The sequence below is a fragment of the Pongo abelii genome, chromosome 10 (genome assembly GCF_028885655.2).
Source record: "Pongo abelii isolate AG06213 chromosome 10, NHGRI_mPonAbe1-v2.0_pri, whole genome shotgun sequence".
NCBI classification, from domain to species: Eukaryota; Metazoa; Chordata; class Mammalia; order Primates; family Hominidae; genus Pongo; species Pongo abelii.
The window spans coordinates 91,348,911-91,367,229 of record NC_071995.2 but is presented as its reverse complement, the minus strand read 5'-3'; the positions used below and the strand labels follow the sequence as shown (position 1 = coordinate 91,367,229).

The following is an 18,319-nucleotide window of genomic DNA, read 5'->3' as shown; positions in this document are numbered from 1 at the left end:
ACTCATATTCTGTATGACTTTACATAAAAATAATACATAGAGAAAAACAGAAGAAAATCACTGCAGTATCAAAAGTGGTTCTCTTTGAATAGAATTTTTTTGATGTCTTAGATTCTATATAGTTTAGTGTATTTTCTAAGTAAATGCCTTAATTATGATTTTTATGCTGAAATTATATTGATTTTATTTTGAAATTATAGCAAGAATCAAAGATTAAGAAAATTTTACCAAATAATTTTACCATAGTCATCATTTGTAAGAATAAAAGTAGTTATCCTTCAGCAATAGTTCTAATATTTTTGTAATTAATAATCCCTTTGCATGTTATCTTGGCATATTGTGACTTTCAGTGAGCCTTTTTTGCTTTTTAAAGCCTTTGCACCAAGAATTGGCAGTTGGACTGAAAAAGACAAAAACAAATAAACGACAGGATAATCAGTCTTATTACTACTCAGCTTTTCTAATTGGTAATTCTGTTAGCATTAAAGAAGTTTTTAGTAATCCAAAATACTTATAACTCATTTACTCATGTTTTATATAGATGCCATTAATAATTAATTGAGTATGGGCTGTATTCTTTTCTGTATCTGAAAACAGAGTGGAAATGGTTTACTACATTTGAGATGACTATTTCACATTTAATACACTTAAATAACTTTTCCACAGTGCAAGGTGTAAGGTACCTTGGCAGGAAATTTACCTTTCGGGGAAAATATATTTTAAATACTTATGATTCTTAGCAATCAGTATGTCTTAGTTCAATGTATAGAGAAACAAAAAGTCAGATATACTAGGAAATGCCTTATTAAACTCTTTCAGATGGGTATAATTCTTTAAAATATAAAAATAATGCCAAGGTAGTATATTATTTTGTTCCTCATACATGTGACAAATTAAGCCTTATGGAATCTGTTATTTCTGCTTCTTTTAAAGTTGACTTGTCCTGAATTAAAAATTTATGCTTATAAAGCCAATTTTTTTAGTAGTGATAGTTTGATAGCATGTTTTAACTAATGCAAGTTTTAGTAGTGATAGCTTGATAGCATGTTTTAACTAATGCAAATGTTCAACTATTATAGGTGTTATGTTTGATTGTAATAAGAAGCATGATTTGAAGTATGATTTCATGAATTGCATGGCTTATTGCCAAAGAGAAATTTTCTTCGGTTCACAGTGCTTAAAAGGGGGAGAAATAACATGAACAAATCTTATGGGGAATATCAATAGATGAGGTGTATTAACCATCTAGCGGGTGAGTTCCAAAATTATTAAAGTCTAGTCACTCTATCAGGATGGAAGCAGGCTTTTGTGAAAAGTAAAGTCTAAAAGGGTTGAGGTGTACCTTTTTTTATAAGCAGTCTCTCTGGAGAGATGGCATCCAAAACAGTGGAGATCCTGGACAATGGAGATCTCCTGCTGCTAGAGGAGATGTAGGTGTTGGCTGCCGAGACTCAAAGCTCTAAGGCTAACAGGATATGGCCCTATTGCAGCATGAGCTGCCAGTCTCAAAGAAAGCAGCTGACAAAGTGCAGCTTGCCATGGCCTAAGCTTTCAAAGTATCTTTCAAACTCTTTGGTTAATATGTATTTTGAAGTCCAGTAGTTGAGGTCAGTAGCTCAGATCTGGGGTATGATAAGGTCTGATGTAATACTACTGAAGAGAGGAGAAGTTCATTCTAAGTTCTCACATATGGGGTCTAACAGGTATTACATGCTTGAGCAGAGATGGATAACACTCCAAGTTCTTATTACAGCAAAATATATAGCATCCATGTAGCAAACTATGTTAGTGTTAGAAATTATTTCAAAGCTACATACTAATATGATTGAATGTTGCCAGTTGACTTAAGTATTTGTTTTAGAATCTATATTTATAATTACAATAATTGTGCTATTTATTTATTACTGAATTCATGGAATTTAAGATGACCGTAATAACTTCATATATATTAACATACAAAAAAATCTGTGTTAGAACTAATAAACTGAAGTTAGATCATTATGCTAGTCTGCCTGCTGGTCTCTTACAGATCTGGAAGAATGGAAACCACCAAATTTAAATTTTCACCAGAATCTTACTACTTACCTGAAAGAATGTGACTTTCAGAGATTTTTTAACATTGACCATTTTAACAGTATTATCTTTTCCTTTTAATTCATTTGTTTATGTCTTTTGTTTTAATTGAGGAGGCCAAACCTGATGGGTTGGTGACTGATTCATCAGCAGGTAACTTTACTTAAAGCAGATATTTTTTCAGTTTTCTTTTTCTTCTTATTTGTTTTCCTTTCTTTTTCTTTGAGCCTGCCAAATGAATTTTGTTTCATGGTTATGCTTTATGGCTCTAAAACAGTGAAGATAATGATCATATTCTAGGTGTAGAGAGTTACATGTGAACTTCATAATTTAATCAGTTAACTAAAATTTTAGTTTTCTTAGTTCATTATATTTTGAAGTAAGAAACTTCTGGAATATTACATTAATATGGTTGTTTAATGAAATTTTAAGTCTATATTAAGATAGTTTCTTTTCTTTATGATGAAGTATTAGGAGTTGACTGCATAATTTAATGAATTAAAAGGCCTTGAGATCTTAACCATTTCCAACATCCTGCTTTATAACTAATTTTATCAGAGGAGCGGAATGTTTTCCTTTTTGAGCCAGGCTTGGTGGCTCATGCCTATAATCCCAACACTTTGGGAAACTGATAGGGGAGGATGGCTTGAACCCAGGAGTTTGAGATCAGCCTCCGTAACATAGCGAGACCCCATCTCTTAAAAAAAAAAAAAGAACGTATTCCTTTTTGGTCAGTTGATGGATATGGGAAAATAACTGTGAAATGTGAAATCAAAATAACTTTTAATAAAATATTTATAGATTATTTGGCAGTGATTCTAAATATTCATTTCATTTGTATTGTATGTTTGTAAATTATGATTTGTACCTTAAATGAAGCAGATATACTTAATTTCTTGAAGTGTCAAAACACTCTACTTGTAATTGGATAATAAACTTAAGTTGATCATCTTTACAACTGTAATGAATATAAGTAATAACAATTTAGCGTATGTAATTAACATGGTATTTGAATAACTGTGACACTTTTTTGTAGAACTACAGTCTTTGGAACAGCAATTAGAAGAAGCCCAAACAGAAAATTTTAATATTAAGCAAATGAAAGACTTATTTGAACAGAAAGCAGCCCAACTTGCTACTGAAATTGCAGGTAAATTGAGTTAGAATTTTTTAGCCAATAAATCAATCTAATTACCTTTTTGCCATTATATACCCTAGCAATAAATATAGTATTTTAGTGTGTTAAAGCATTTGTGATAGACTTACAATGGTGATTAATGGAGTTTAATGATTTCAGAGTTGCTATGTAAATTATTTTGTTTGTCCTCTAGCTGCCTTCCTTCAAAGGACTGGTGTTTCTTTGTAGATTCTTCTTGAAATTTAGAGAAGATACATTTTCTTCTGTGGCATGCTTAAAGATTAAAAAGGAACATTTTAAAGAAGTGAAGTAAATAATGTAGTATAACTGTAACACTTGGTTATACTATCACATATATATGTTTTTAACATGTGCTTTTAGGTAAAATATGTGATTAAGTATACATTAAAATGCTAATTATTAACTTAATGTTGAGTGGAATTTATGTAGACAAACAGTTAATTTTAAGTTCATTTCATGTAATTAGAAGTATAAATTTACTGTATATATTTATGGTTATCTAAGGAATGTGAATTTGGATTAGAGTGATATACAGATATGCAGAGTAATATATGGAAACTTACAAAACTGTCCTGCCCTTAAACTAATATTTATATAACTATCTTTAATTAGATATAAAGTCAAAGTATGATGAAGAAAGGAGTCTTCGAGAAGCTGCTGAACAAAAAGTGACACATCTGACAGAAGAATTAAACAAAGAGGCAACTGTAATTCAAGATCTGAAGACGGAACTGGTAATTTAGGAATTATTTATTGAGATGTACTCTTATACCTTTCTAAATTAAAAATAAAATACATACCCTGAAGGAAAATGTTTAAAAATATAATTTGAGTGAAATCAGGAAATAAGCAATTCCCTATATTCTACCACCTGCATATATATTCTGTATATGATTTTTAAAATAAAAATGGAATGTTATGATACATAACTTACTACCTTAACATTTTTGTTGTTTCTATCTAAATATCATCTGTCATTTTAGTAGTTTTCATATCTGCATCTCTGATCCTGGTCTTCTCTTGCATGTTTGTTTTATAAATCCATCTGCTTTTAGGGTACTTTGTGTTGAATTTCTAGCTTTAATTTCAAATTCAACAAGTATAAAATCAAAGTAATCATGTTTCCTCATTACTGTATTTCTGTTATTGGAACCATACATCTCTAATACTCTCCCAAGACTTAATAATCTTGGATCTGTCCTTGACTTTCTTTCCTTTATTTAGCTCTCAATAAATATATAAATTAACTACATCCAACCTGGAGCAAACTCTATGCTTTCATTTGCTCCTTCATTTTTATTACCAGTTTCCTAGGATAGAAGAAGAAGGAATGTAGCATTTTCAAGTCACTGTTATGACCAATAGATGTAGTTTGTGAAGGAAAGGAAAACAAATAAAGTAGTAAAGATAATTGTGAATTTACTATATAGCACCTTGAGTATTAATACTATTAAATATGAGGTAGGATGGGAAGAGGAAGTGGCTTATTGTGGGAGAAGATATCAGTGTTCAGTGTTTGAAGTCTAAAAATTGATATTGATGATTGTTTCCCTTTTGATTCCTTTGTAGTGAAATGATTCTAAAAATGTGTATTATTTTAGTTTTTCACTTTAATTTTTAATTGAAATGTATTGTTTCACAGCTTCAGAGACCTGGTATAGAAGATGTTGCTGTGCTAAAGAAAGAACTGGTCCAAGTTCAAACACTAATGGATAACATGACCTTGGAACGTGAACGAGAATCTGAAAAACTCAAAGATGAATGCAAAAAATTGCAGTCACAATATGCTAGCTCAGAGGTAATGAAGTTCATTGTACTTAAATGTGATTCATATTAGTTTGTATAGTGTATACTATTGAGTGAAGCCAGGATTTGAGATTTTTCTGAATGGCCTATCAAAATATTTGTCTTTCTTTCGTTTTTGATCTGAATAATATTTGTTTATAGTCAATGGGGTCTCACAGTCAGTATGCTTTGCTTTATAAAGCTAGACACTCAGGAATATTTGCATGAAGATTTTTATTCTGTTTAATGATATATATTGCTGACATGATATTTAAGGTTAAATTTACTCAAGGTTGGTTGATAAATGGTAATTGAGTTTAAAGGAAGAATGATAGCATTTTCTACAATTATATTACCAATTTTGCTTAGAAAATATATTTAAGAAAGGCTTATTTTGTAATAAGCTTATTTCTTTTTTTTTTTTTTTTTTTTTTTGAGACAAAGTCTTGCTCTGTCATGCAGGCTGGAGTGCAGTGGCGTGATCTCAGCTCGCTGCAACCTCCACCTCCTGGGTTCAAGCGATTCTTCTGCCTCAGCCTCCCAAGTAGCTGGGATTACAGGTGCCTGCCACCACGCCTGGCTAATTTTTTGTATTTTTAGTAGAGATGGGGCTTCACCATGTTGACCAGGCTGGTCTCGAACTCCTGACCTCAGATGGTCTGCCTGTCTCGGCTTCCCAAAGTGTTGGGATTACAGGCGTGAGCCACCGCACCTGGCCATAAGCTTATTTCTAATTGATGGACTTTGAATTATGAATTTGAAAGAAGTCTGAAAAGGAGCTAGTCTAACATTCAGTCCAGGACTTCCCTTTATGGCAACCCTGATAAGTGATCCACAATCCTTGCTAGGTGGTGTAGGGTGTGCATATTTCTTCCTAAGTCTATTTTATTGAGCTGACATTTGTTTCCCTGTAATTTACATGTGCTGGTTCTGGTTCTGTCCTTAGGAATTACACAGAATAAATTGTTCCTCTTTCCACATGAGGTATTTGAAGACTGCTCATATTTATTCGGAGTATTTTCTCTTCCAAGATAAACATTTTCAGTTCTACTGTTTCTTACATGACATGACTTTGGCCTGTAAATCCCTTATATAATTATGTCAGCATTTAATAAACTCTAAGATATATAATACATAAACTTGCTTAAAAATCCTAGCCTTTGTCCTTTTTACTTTATTACAGGAGACATTTTGTTATGACTACTGTTATTTGTAGTCTTTAAGCTCCCTTATGTAAAGTAGACCTCTGATTTTCATATTTTCAGTTTAAAAAATTGTTACTGTAACATTTTAATTTGAATCTCTTTCTTAGAGTTTTGTAACTGGTGATCTAAAAGCCACTCTATTCACAAATAGTAACATGTCGTCAAGCTTTGAGGTATAAGTATTATAGATAACCCATGTCTAATTCATTTTTAAAAATCTTTCTTCTTTATCTTATGGGAAGGGATGGTGAAAGTTTGTGGATATAACACACATAGGCATGTAAGGCCTTATGATGCCTAACACTACACTCTCTAACCTCTGATAATTGGATGCAGTTTTTCCAAAATTGACACTTTGTAACCCAATAACATTTAATTCCAAAAATTGTCAAACAATTTCAGGTGGTTCATGAACTTACTGAAGCCAGTTAAAAGCTCTTGTCCTACTGGTATTATTAATCAGCAGAAGACAATGATTAATCTATAAGTACAAATGTGGAATCAAGGAGAGGCTGAATCAAAGAAGTCTCATGAGGAAAAGTGCTATTCAGATGTTAATGTCAAAATACCTAAACCAGGGTGAACCCAGTCATTTATTTCTTTGTATCAGTAAGAACTATTTTTGTTTAGATATGTCTGCCTATTGGTATTTCTCAAATTAAAAAAAAAATACACTCTCTTTTGATTAAAAAATATCTTAAATGCTATTTGAAATTTTAAAATAAATGTATTATGGTGACTAAAATAGAACCAAATTAATGGCAGTTTTAGGAATATGTATTTTAAAGCTGAGTCCTCTCTGACTTATTCCAGCTGCAAGTTTTGGAGTTATGCATATACTTTTTAAACAAATAGAACATTAACAAGGAAAATAAATTTACATGTTTACTTGCATTTAAAAAAATATAGGCTGAGTATGGTGGCTCACCTCTATAATCCCAGGACTTTGGCAGCTGAGGAAAGCAGATTGCTTCAGTCCAGGAGTTTAACCAGCCTGGGCAACATGGTGAAACCCTGTCTCTATAAAAAGTTAGCCAGATGTGGTGGCACGTACCTGTACTCCCAGCTAGGTGGGAAGCTGAGGTGAGAGGGTTGCTTGAGCCCAGAAGGTTGAGGCTGCAGTGAGCCATGCTCACACCACTGCACTCTAGCCTGGGCGATAGAGGCAGACCCTGTTTCAAAAAAAAAAAAAGTGAGAATATAATATAACTTGCTAATGGGAAGACATGTCTAAGTAATATTTTATTTAAGAGTTACTCTAATTTAAGAATTACTCATTTCTAAGTAATATTTAAGAGTTACTCTAATAAATTTGTATTTAAGAATTTGTAGTGTTTTATGAATTTATATTTCTATTGTAGATTAAAATACCTTTATATCTAAGGAGAATAAGTCATTTAAGATGAAAAAGCTATGATTAGAGTTTTTTTGTTTTTCTTTATTTAACAGATTATTTTTGGTAGAGATGGGGTCTTGCTATGTTGCTTAGGCTGGTCTTGACCTCCTGGCCTCAAGCAGATCCTCCTGCCTTAGTTTCCCAAAGTGTTGGTATTAAAGGTGTGAGTCACCACACCCGTTCTATGACTAGAGTTATGAAAGATAGGGAGGTGAAAGAATTTAGTGTCTCCCTCCATCGTCTCCTCCTGCAAACAGGGCTTTGTAAGAAACGGTGATTTTTTTTTTTTTTTCTAGAAAAGGTATTTCTAGGAAAGAAGGAAAATGGCTTATAAATCAGTTCTTTGTGTCTTCATTTAAATTTTCATAAAAATTTATCTTTTCAAGTATTTGGAAATAAATTTAGAAAGGAACTTATTTGTGCTGAGTAACTGAATAGGTGATTTAATATTTCATTATATTTTTAATAAAATAATAATACTTATTACCTATTGGATTAATAGATATGTAGTGATGAATGAGACCTTGGCTATGTTGAAATATTTTGAATAACTTTAGGAAATGGTAACTTAAGAGTCAGAATAATATTATTATTAGAAACAAACTCTTACTCTTTTGAGCACCAGTAGGTTTTGGATACTATGTTAGGCACTTAAAACGTGGTCTCATTTGTTTCTTACAACCCTGTAAGTTAACTATTAAGTATGTTTTACATGTGAGGAATCTGAGAGGCAATGAGGTTAAGTAAATTGTTCAAGGTCACACCTAATATAAAAGCTAGGGTTGGAACTCAGGTTTTGTCCAAAGCCTGTGTTATTCCCTTTTTGTTATGTTGTCTCCTAATTTAGGTGGTCTGATGATTGCCTTTTAAGTAAATTTGTGCTATTAATCTTGTCCTAATACTTACTGTTAATTACTTTTCTTATTTTGCCATATTGTATGTTGTAATGTTTGTATTGGGTAATAGCTTAAAATACTTTTGAGTTGTGTCATACCATTTCCATATGAAAAAAATTGCTAACTACTTCATCTCATTTATTTGTTTATAACTGCGTTTGTTTTTTAGCTTTTCCTTAATCTGAATATGTGACGTTTTATTAATTTATTAAAATTCAATTCTAGTTATTTTCAATTAAGTATGTTAGTGAATTATAGGACTTAATACAACAATTTTTATTATAGATGTTGCTGTTTTTACCAAACCTAAATATTGGCATCAGAAACAAAACACGTACAAAGGAATTAAAGAAGCTAAAAATTTATTTTTAAGGGCTGGGTGCAGTGGCTCACATCTGTAATCCCAGCATGTTGGGAGGCCCAGGCGGTGGATCACCTGAGGTCAGGAGTACAAGACTAGCATGACCAACACGGTGAAACCGTGTCTCTACTAAAAATACAAAAAATTAGCCGGGTGTGTGGTGGCGCATGCCTGTAATCCCAGCTACTTAGGAGGCTGAGGCAGGAGAATCCCTTGAACCCGGGAGGTGGAGGTTGCAGTGAGCCAAGATCATGTCACTGTAGTTCGAGCCTGGGCAACAGAGTGAGACTCTGTCTCAAAAAAAGAAAAAAAATTACTTTAAAATGTCAAGTAAACATTTATTTCAAACCAAATTAATGGCAATTTTAGGAATATGTATTTTAACATTTAGCTCAAATAAATGTTTATTTGACTAGTATACCTAGTTGGGGCTGAAGATACATAATCTGGTGTACATTATTAACTATGTATATCCTTGTGTTTATTATTTTCATTGAAGGCATACCTTATGAATTCATTGACTTCTTTTTGCCTGGGTATTTTTGAAGGCATATAGAAAATATCTCATTCTAAAGCGTTTGAAAATTCTTTATAAATAATTGGCTGTGTTATGGGTTGGAAATTGAGGATTTAAAGGTTAAAAAGTATATTTATACAAATCTACATTATTGAAAGTATCTAAGCTGTAATCAACTTATATTTGGTGTAGTATTTAATGGAAATGATTTTTAAAGAATTTTACTTTTTTCCAAATAAACTCATTTGAATCCCAGTTGTAAGTGCTAAAATGTTCATGTAGATATGGAATAAGTATGATTATACCCATGCATAGCTATGAAAGTATTTAAATATCTTTTAAAGTATGCTTATTTAAGAGACTAGACGTGTAGGCATGTTTGGTCATTTTAATTATGTGCTCAGTGTGTACTTTTGTCAGTCTTGTCTGCCACCTTTCATCCACCATTTTGTTATTATTTTTTCTGCTTTCTAATGGAGATGCTTAAACTTGAGGTAATGTGACTTTGGGAGGCTTTTTAATATTAATAATACCCTTAATGTGTCACCTTCAATTGTTATATGGCAATTTTATGTTTTAAGGCAATCTTAGAGCTTCGAAGACATGCTCATTTTTGTTTTGCTAATCGTGCATAGCTTCAACCATTTTAAAATGATTATTTACTTATAGTTGTAGCATATTAAAACAATAATTTTAATTCTAATGCACCAGCAGGATGTTTGCTTGAAATATCTTTCCTCATTTTGTAATGTAAAGTTTTTTAGTAAAAATTCAGTATAGAATTCAGTAACATTTCAGAAAATCAAGGAAGTGCAAACTTTTTATAGGATCTAATATACTGTTTCCTTGGAAATAAATATCTATTATCTCTTTGGAGGTATAATTACTCATTCCTTTAGTGAGTCTTTTTGGGTCTACCAGGTGTCAGGGACTACTTTAGGTGTGGGGATTAAAATACTGAATAAGACAGAATGCTTGCTCCCATAAGGCTTAATCCTTTGTGGAAATCAAACAACAGACTGTACAAGTACACTGAATCATGATAGAAAGCTAGGTAATAATAAGGGCTGCGAGGAAGAAAAATAAAGCACATATGGGCGGTAGTGGACGTGGGAATACTTTAGAACAGTTTTAGAGTGGTCGGGGAAGATCTCTTGGAGGATATGTGTGAGAAGAATGAAATAAGCAAGAGTCAGAGTTAAGCAGTGGGAGCTAGGATTCCCAGGAGGAGGTTAAAGTCCAAGGCACATATAAGCTTGGCCTGTTAGAGAAGAAAGTCAGTATGAATAGAGATCTTTGAACTTCACCCATAGTGATATCTGAAGAGGGAATGTATTTACTTTTTTTCTTTTGTAATTATTGTCTGTTTTTAATCTTTATTTTTTCCCCAAATATAAACATAATATGTAATTATTGTAAAAGATTAATGATTCATAATGTGCAGTAGAAAAGGGGAAGCCTTTCCAGAATTCACTCTCCTCACTCCTCTTCTTCATAACTAAAGTCGGCCTCTGGATGTATAAGTCTTCCCAAATCTTTCCTTATTGTCCCCTTGAGTAAATTTTAAAGTTTCAAGTGCTGGAATTTATCTATATAAAAATTTTAGTTTTCACAATATCCAAATTTGTTGTACAAAGTGTAAATGATACACTTAATATCCAGTTTTTTAGTTAACCTTGTACAGTAAGAACATATCTAAAAGCTATAAAATCTGGTACAAAAAAGCTATAAAATAGGATATTTTTGGAGTATGTTTGCTTTACATTTTCCTTATTTAATAAGGAAAATTGTATTCTTATTCTTACTAGAAATTCTTATTTCTACATGTTGGAATTTATCAGCAAGATAGACCTTACACTTGGCTTACTAAATTTTATGAACTTCAATATGAAATCATGATATTTAATGAGATATACACATAATTTGCATTTTAATATATACTGTTATTATTTCTGTGCGTTATGTGCCAGGAACCTGTGCAAATTTTTTTGATAAGATATTTACAAGTAGGGATTTAAATGTGATATTTTATTTTGTAATAAATTGGCATTTTTGCTATATGATTAAAACATAGTAAGTTAAAATAGTCAAATTGTTACCCTACTAACAAAAAAATTTTGAGATTCAAAATTATTAGAAATAGTAATTTGAAATAAACTCACAATAGCTAAATCCATTTCAAGGTTACATGTTCAGTTTAAGACAGATGGTTTTAGGGTAGGCCTTTAACTTGAGTGTAGTTGAAAATACATGAATATTTCAACATTTTCTTCTTTGAATTGTATAAGATTATATATATATTAACATATCACCTGTTACATATGATACTGAAGCACTGTGTATAAGGTGTAACAGTATGGTAATGTTACAGATTGCCTTTCATTGCATCAGAATTTGTACTTTTAAGTGAATGTTTTCCCAAAAAGGTCAGGCCATGCACATATCTCAGACATACTCCATTCCTAAAAGCATTTTTGAAACTTATTTTAATTGACTTTTAGCCCATTTGGAACACACTAAAAAAACTAATTTTGTTAATTTATGGTTATTAAAATAAGCCCAAGAATTTGATCATTCAGCCCAATCACTTACCTTCTGATTTTTAAAATAAGCCCAAGTTATTAAAATAAAATGGTTATTAAATAAAATAATTATTAAAATAAAATAAGCCCAAGTGTTTGATCTTTCAGTTCAGTCACTTACCTTGCTTTTATAAACTTGGTGGTTTCCAAAACTTAAAATCAAAGCCGCCATAAAATGGATGAGGATACAGCACCACTGAGAATCCCTTAAAAAAATAAGTTCCACACATTCTGGAAGGGTTTCCAAAAGAAGATCAGCCAATGATCTCTTAAATAATAGCATTGTTGCCATGATAAGTTAGTAGCCTTCTGAGATTTCTCCCTTGAAGATGAAAGCACTCATTTGTAATATATGATACGAATAAGTATTTATAAGTATTAAGAAAAAATTTAAAACTTGTATCTTATATTATAAAGTTTATTCAGTAATAAAGAAATAGACACTGGAAATGATTCTAACTTTATAAATAAAGTGGAAAGTAAAGCCGATAAGCAATATTAGAAATATTAATATAATAGAAAGTTATTTTGTCAATGTCATTTGCAGCAGACCATACTTAAAAAAAAAATACTTTTTCTCTCTAATGGTTCAGCTTTTATGTATTAGAAATTTATTATTTCCAGGATCTTTGCTTACCTCTCTTTCTCTTATATTATTTTTAAATGATAAAACTGTTGCTTTAGTAATAAAAAGTGATTTTCACATTTTTTAAAATATTAAAATGTGCTGGGCTCAGTGGCTCATGGCTGTAATCCCAGGAGGCCATAGTGGGAGAGTCGCTTGAGCCCAGGAGTTGGGGACCAGCCTAGGCAACGTAGTGACACCTTGTGTCAACTAATAATTATTAGCTGTGTCAACTGCTAATAAAAAAATTAGCTGGGCATGATGGCACACACCTGTAGCCCTAGCTGCTTGAGAGGCTGATGTGGGAGGATTGCTTGAAGCAGGCAGGCTCAGAGCTACAGTGAGCTGTGATCGTACCATTTCACTCAAGCCTGGGTGACAGAGCAAGACCCTGTATAAAAAAAAAAAAAAAAATTAAAATGCACTAAAGCAAGTTCATGCCTGATGGTTATACCTGACCATATAGTGATCTAGCTTAAGGAAGCTGTGTATAACTTCAGCTTGGTAACTTCTCTGGACAAAGACATTGTCATTACAATTTAGAAAGATGATTCACTAATATCAAGCTCTGTGTTGCATGTTTGCATATACATGTCTTAAAGTAAAAGGATAATTTTATGCTATAGAAGTTGGGAGGAAATGTAGATATAACTGGCATATTATCTTTAAATTCTGGAAGATTGAAGTATAGAGTTTAAGAACCAGTAAATTTAGGTTTGCAATTTGATACTTCAGAAACTTAAAGTAGGATGCCAAATTTTCATTTTATATATTACTAAATAAATGAAGTTGTGCATCTTGGATAAATTGTAAAAATTTGTGGTAAGCTGAAAAAAGCATAATGTGGCAGTATAGGTGGCAGGATAAAGAACAAAATTGAAAATTCCAACAACAAAAAATTTGTTTTCTTAAAACCTTTATATACTTTCATTTTTTTATCTTTTAAAAAATTTAGTTTGCTTTAATTTTTGTTTTGTTTTGTTAGGCCACGATAAGCCAGCTAAGGAGTGAACTTGCCAAAGGCCCCCAGGAAGTTGCTGTATATGTACAGGAACTACAAAAACTGAAAAGTTCAGTTAATGAATTAACAGAAAAAAATCAGGTGAGATTTTAAAGCTATATATAATAGCAAATTGATTTTATGTATTTTAAATATTAATCTTACATAATTTAAAAAATATATTGGCATAGTACAATGTGACTTTTTTTTTTTAGTGTTTAATATGTTCACATTATTGTGCAAACCAATCTCCAGAACTTTTTTCATTTTGCAAAGCTGAAATTCTGTAACTGTTAACTCTGCATTACTCCTTCTCTCTAGCTCCTGGAAGCTTGCATTCTACTTTCTACCTCTAAAATTTGACTACCCTAGGTGCCTCATATAAATAGAACCATACAGTATTTGTCTTTTAAAAATGTTGTTTTTTAATTTTTTCAACCTTGGGTTACTACATCCAACAGTATTTGTCTTTTTGTGACTGACTTATAGTGTCCTCAAGGTTCATTCATGTTATAGCTTCTGTCAGAATTTGTTTTTAAGGCTGAATGACATTTTATTGTATGTATATATGTTATTCATTCATCTGTTGATAGACACTTGGATTGCTTCAGTCTTTTGGCTGTAATGCTACTTTCAACATGGCTGTACAAATATCTCTTTGTCATGTTGCTTTCAGTTCTTTACCTGTAAATGGAATTGGTAGATCATATGATAATTCTATTTTTAATTATTTGAGGAACTGCCATACTAATTTCCATAGTGGCTGTAACCCTTTTATATTCCCACCAACTGTACCAGGGTTCCAGTTTCTCTACATCCTCACCAACACTTATTTTCTTTTTCTTTTTTCAGAGTAGCCATCTTAATGGGTATAGGGTGGTGGTATCTCATTGTGGCTTTGATTTGCATGCCCCTAATGACTACGTTGTTGAACATCTTTTAATGTGCTTGCTGGCCATATGCAACAAAACTGGGTTTCATTGTTGTTATTGAGTTGTAGGAGTTCTTTATATATTCTGGATATTAACCCCTTATCAGATATGTGATTTGCAAATATTTTATCCCATTCTGTAGAAATGTTAAATTTTGATGTAGTCTAATTTATCTGCTTTCATTTTTGCTAAGGTCTATTTGGTGTCATATCCAAAAAATCATTGCTAAACCTAGTGTCATGAAACTTTTCTTTTGTTTTCTTCTAAGAGTTTTCTAATTTTTAGGTCTTATGTTTAGGTTTTTGATCCATTTTGATTTAATTTTTGTATATAGTATAAGGTAAGGGTCTAATTTTATTCTTTTCTACACGGATATCCATTTTTCCCAGCAACGTTTGTTGAAAAGACTGTCCTTTCCCCATTGAATAATCTTGGCACCCTTGTCAGACATTATTTGACCATTGTCTTAGTCTGTTTGGGCTCCTATAATAAGATACTATAAACTGGGTAGCTTATAAACAATAGAAATTTATTTTTTACTATTTTGGAGGCTGAGAAATTCAAAATCAAGGCACTAGCAGATTTGGTGTCTGGTGAAACATTGCTTTCTGGTTCATAGATGGTGCCTTCTCACTGTGTCCCACGTGGTGAAAAGAACAAGAGACCTCACTGGGGCCTCTTTTGTAATTCCATTCATGAGAACTCAACCCTGAGGACCTAATTACCTCTGAAATGCCCCATCTCCTAATACCATCTCCTTGAGGGTTAGAGTTTCAGTATATGAATTTTGGGGGGACACAGACATTCAGACCATAGCAACAATATATGCAAAGGTTTATTTCTGGCTCTCTATTCTATTCCATTGGACTCTATGTCCATCTTTATGCTAGTACCACACTGTTTTGATTACTGTAGCTTTGTAATAAGTTTTAAAATCAGGAAGATAAGCCTTCAACTTTGTTTTGTATTTTTAAATGTTAGTATTTTCTGCATTGTTTCTTTATAAATGAGCAACATTGGCCAGGCACGGTGGCTCATGCCTGTAATCCCAGCACTTTGGGAGGCCAAGGCGGGCAAATCACCTGAGGTCAGGAGTTTGAGACCAGCCTGGCCAACATGGTGAAACCCCATTTCTATTAAAAATACAAAAATTAGCTGGGTGTGGTGACACATGCCTGTAATCCCAGCTACTTAGGAGGCTGAGGCAGGAGAATCACTTGAACACGGGAGGCAGAAATTGCAGTGAGCCGAGATCATGCCACTGCACTCCAGCCTGGGCCACAGAGTGAGATTCCATCTCAAAAAAAAAAAAAAGAGCAATATATAGTATTTCGTTTGGGGGTAGGGGAGGTACTAATATTAATACTTTTTCCCTTTGTCTTTACTTTTTTGGTGGTGGGGCAGTAGAGAGTTTTTAAACCCTTTTATTCAAAGATGTGAATGTGTTGGTTCAGTTTTAATAACTTAACATTTTGGTGAAATATAATAAGGAAAAAGTCAAGAAATAAAAAAATAGGGTATAAGGGAATAAAGAGAAATATAATTAGCTATAAATATTAAACCTCCTGGCAACAGCCGTGTGTATGAGCTTGAAAGTAGATGCTCCAATCCTAGTCAAGTTTTCAGAAACTGTAGCTCTGGCCAGCAGCTTACTGTAACCTCATGAGAGACCCTGAGGTGAAATCACCCAGTTAAGCCACTTCTAGATTCCTGACCCTCAAAAACTATATGATATAATAGATATTGTTTTAGGCTGCTGCCATGAAGTTTCAGGGTAATTTGCTGCCCTTGGCAAGCACTTCTTTTTACATTCTCAAAATGATTAAGGACTCCAAAGAGCCATTTTTGTGTGAGGTTATATCTATGGACACTTGCCATATCGAAATTTAAAAGGAATTTAAAAATATTAATTTATTTAAAAAACATTAACTCATTAAATATTAACATAAATAACATTTCTTATGAAAAATGACCATTTTCTAAAACAAAAGAATTCAGCAAGAATAGTTGTGATGTTTCACATTTTTGGAAACCTCTTTAATGTCTAGCTTAATATAGGACAGATAGATTCTCATATCTGCCTTTACATTAAATCTGTTGTAGTACATGGTTGAAGTATATGAAGAAAATTTAGTCTCATACAGATATGTAGTTGGAAAAGAAAGGAATATTTTAATACCTTTTTCAGATAATTGTGGCTTTCTTTATTTGATACTGTGCTCAAATTTGATAATAGTGTCTTAAAAGTTAGTTACAATGTAGAATCTGAAACCGAGTCAGTGGACTTTTTGTACACTGTAACGTTAAAATTTGGTCTATCTTGCCTTTTGAGTGGATCTTTTCCTGTGCGTGATTTTATAACATCATGCATTAGTCATGTGGAAAATATTGGTTCACTGAGTTACTCAGATCTTCCAAATTTTGATACATTTTATTGTACAATTTAAAAACAGTCACATTTGTCAATATCACCATCAATCTCAGATTAGCCTTTAAATATGAGGAAGCTGTCAAGCTCATGGTGGTGGATACATGTTTTCCAAAATTCTAAGCTGTATTTGAAAGCTTGAGTTTTATCACTCGCAACAAATACTATCAATTCTATTCTTTAAAGTGACAGATTCACTCCTACTCAAGTCCAAATATTAATAGTTTGTTGGTCTTTCTAGTAAAAGTGGTGTTTTCATAAAAAAAAAAAAAAGTCTGGCTAGTTCAGTATAACTCAGTCACGTGAGTACTTTTCTTCATGACAACTCTATTATACTTTGGTGTGGAGGAGAAATGGTCCATGTATACTTTCTGTTTTTTATTTTTCTTGCTACTACAAATATTCAAATATTATAGCTATGAACATTCATATATAAATCTTATGCATTTGTACAAGAATTTCTCTATGTTAGATACTCGAAGTGAAATTCCTGTCCTGTAGGGCAGACACATGCTCAGATTTACTAGATGACCTCCAGCTATTTTCCAAAGTAATTATACCAGTTTACCATTGCCCCTTTCCCCATCAACTCTTGGTGTTGATTGATGTTTAAAATATAATCTTTCATAGCTATGCTTTTCCCTAGTAAACCTCTGGATCCTTGCTCCCCTTTTATATCCTGTCAAACTACACGTAGAAAACTTCTACGTAATTTAGTTTTGCCTTTGTCCCTCTGTTTGATTTTTAATTTCTTTGAACCCAGAGCTTACCTTCTATCTCTTAGAAGCTGACCAGGATATGTAGAGTAGCAATTTGCAAGCAGTGAGTGTTTATGATCAGTGTTATTATGTATTTCTCAAACATTAAGCTACTAATAAAGGACATGATTTGATATTGGTAGCTGAAATGTACAGTCAAATACTCTGGCACACATTTTGTGTGTGTTGTGTGTGTGTATGTATATTCACACATGCACATTATTGAAAGAAGTCCTGTGGCTATTTTATGAATAATACATAGAATAAAGATTATTTTAGTGTGTTAGAATTGGAACATTTCTTATTAGGGCATAATAAGACCTTCTACTAATCTTAATAATGCCTTACATAAATTTAACACTTCGCAGTTCTGTTTTGTTTTTCCCAAAGGGTTTCTCTGTTTGGGATTTGGTCACCAGTCAGTGCAAGCCCAGAGTTGCATCTGCCTTTTCTTATTATCCTCACTATCTACCTCTCTCACCCCTCCTTACCCCATGTCTTTGGTAAACCATAATTATTGGTAGTGGTGATTTTCAAGTGCTTTGAATTTGGAATCTCTCTACTTGGTTGTTTGAAGGCTATTACATGAAATGTCCTGGGCA

The 18,319-nt window shown here is 32.5% G+C and overlaps 1 protein-coding gene across 1 annotated transcript in view; it reads left to right on the top strand.

Moving 5' to 3' along the window:
* EEA1 (early endosome antigen 1) overlaps nt 1-18,319 on the top strand; it is a 155,923-nt gene that overhangs the window by 72,586 nt on the left and 65,018 nt on the right. The window contains exons 6-10 of the mRNA XM_024257216.3: nt 2,187-2,226; nt 3,110-3,223; nt 3,845-3,966; nt 4,875-5,030; nt 13,585-13,701. Coding sequence (XP_024112984.2) covers nt 2,187-2,226; nt 3,110-3,223; nt 3,845-3,966; nt 4,875-5,030; nt 13,585-13,701 — 549 coding nt within the window. The remainder of the gene's footprint in view (nt 1-2,186; nt 2,227-3,109; nt 3,224-3,844; nt 3,967-4,874; nt 5,031-13,584; nt 13,702-18,319) is intronic.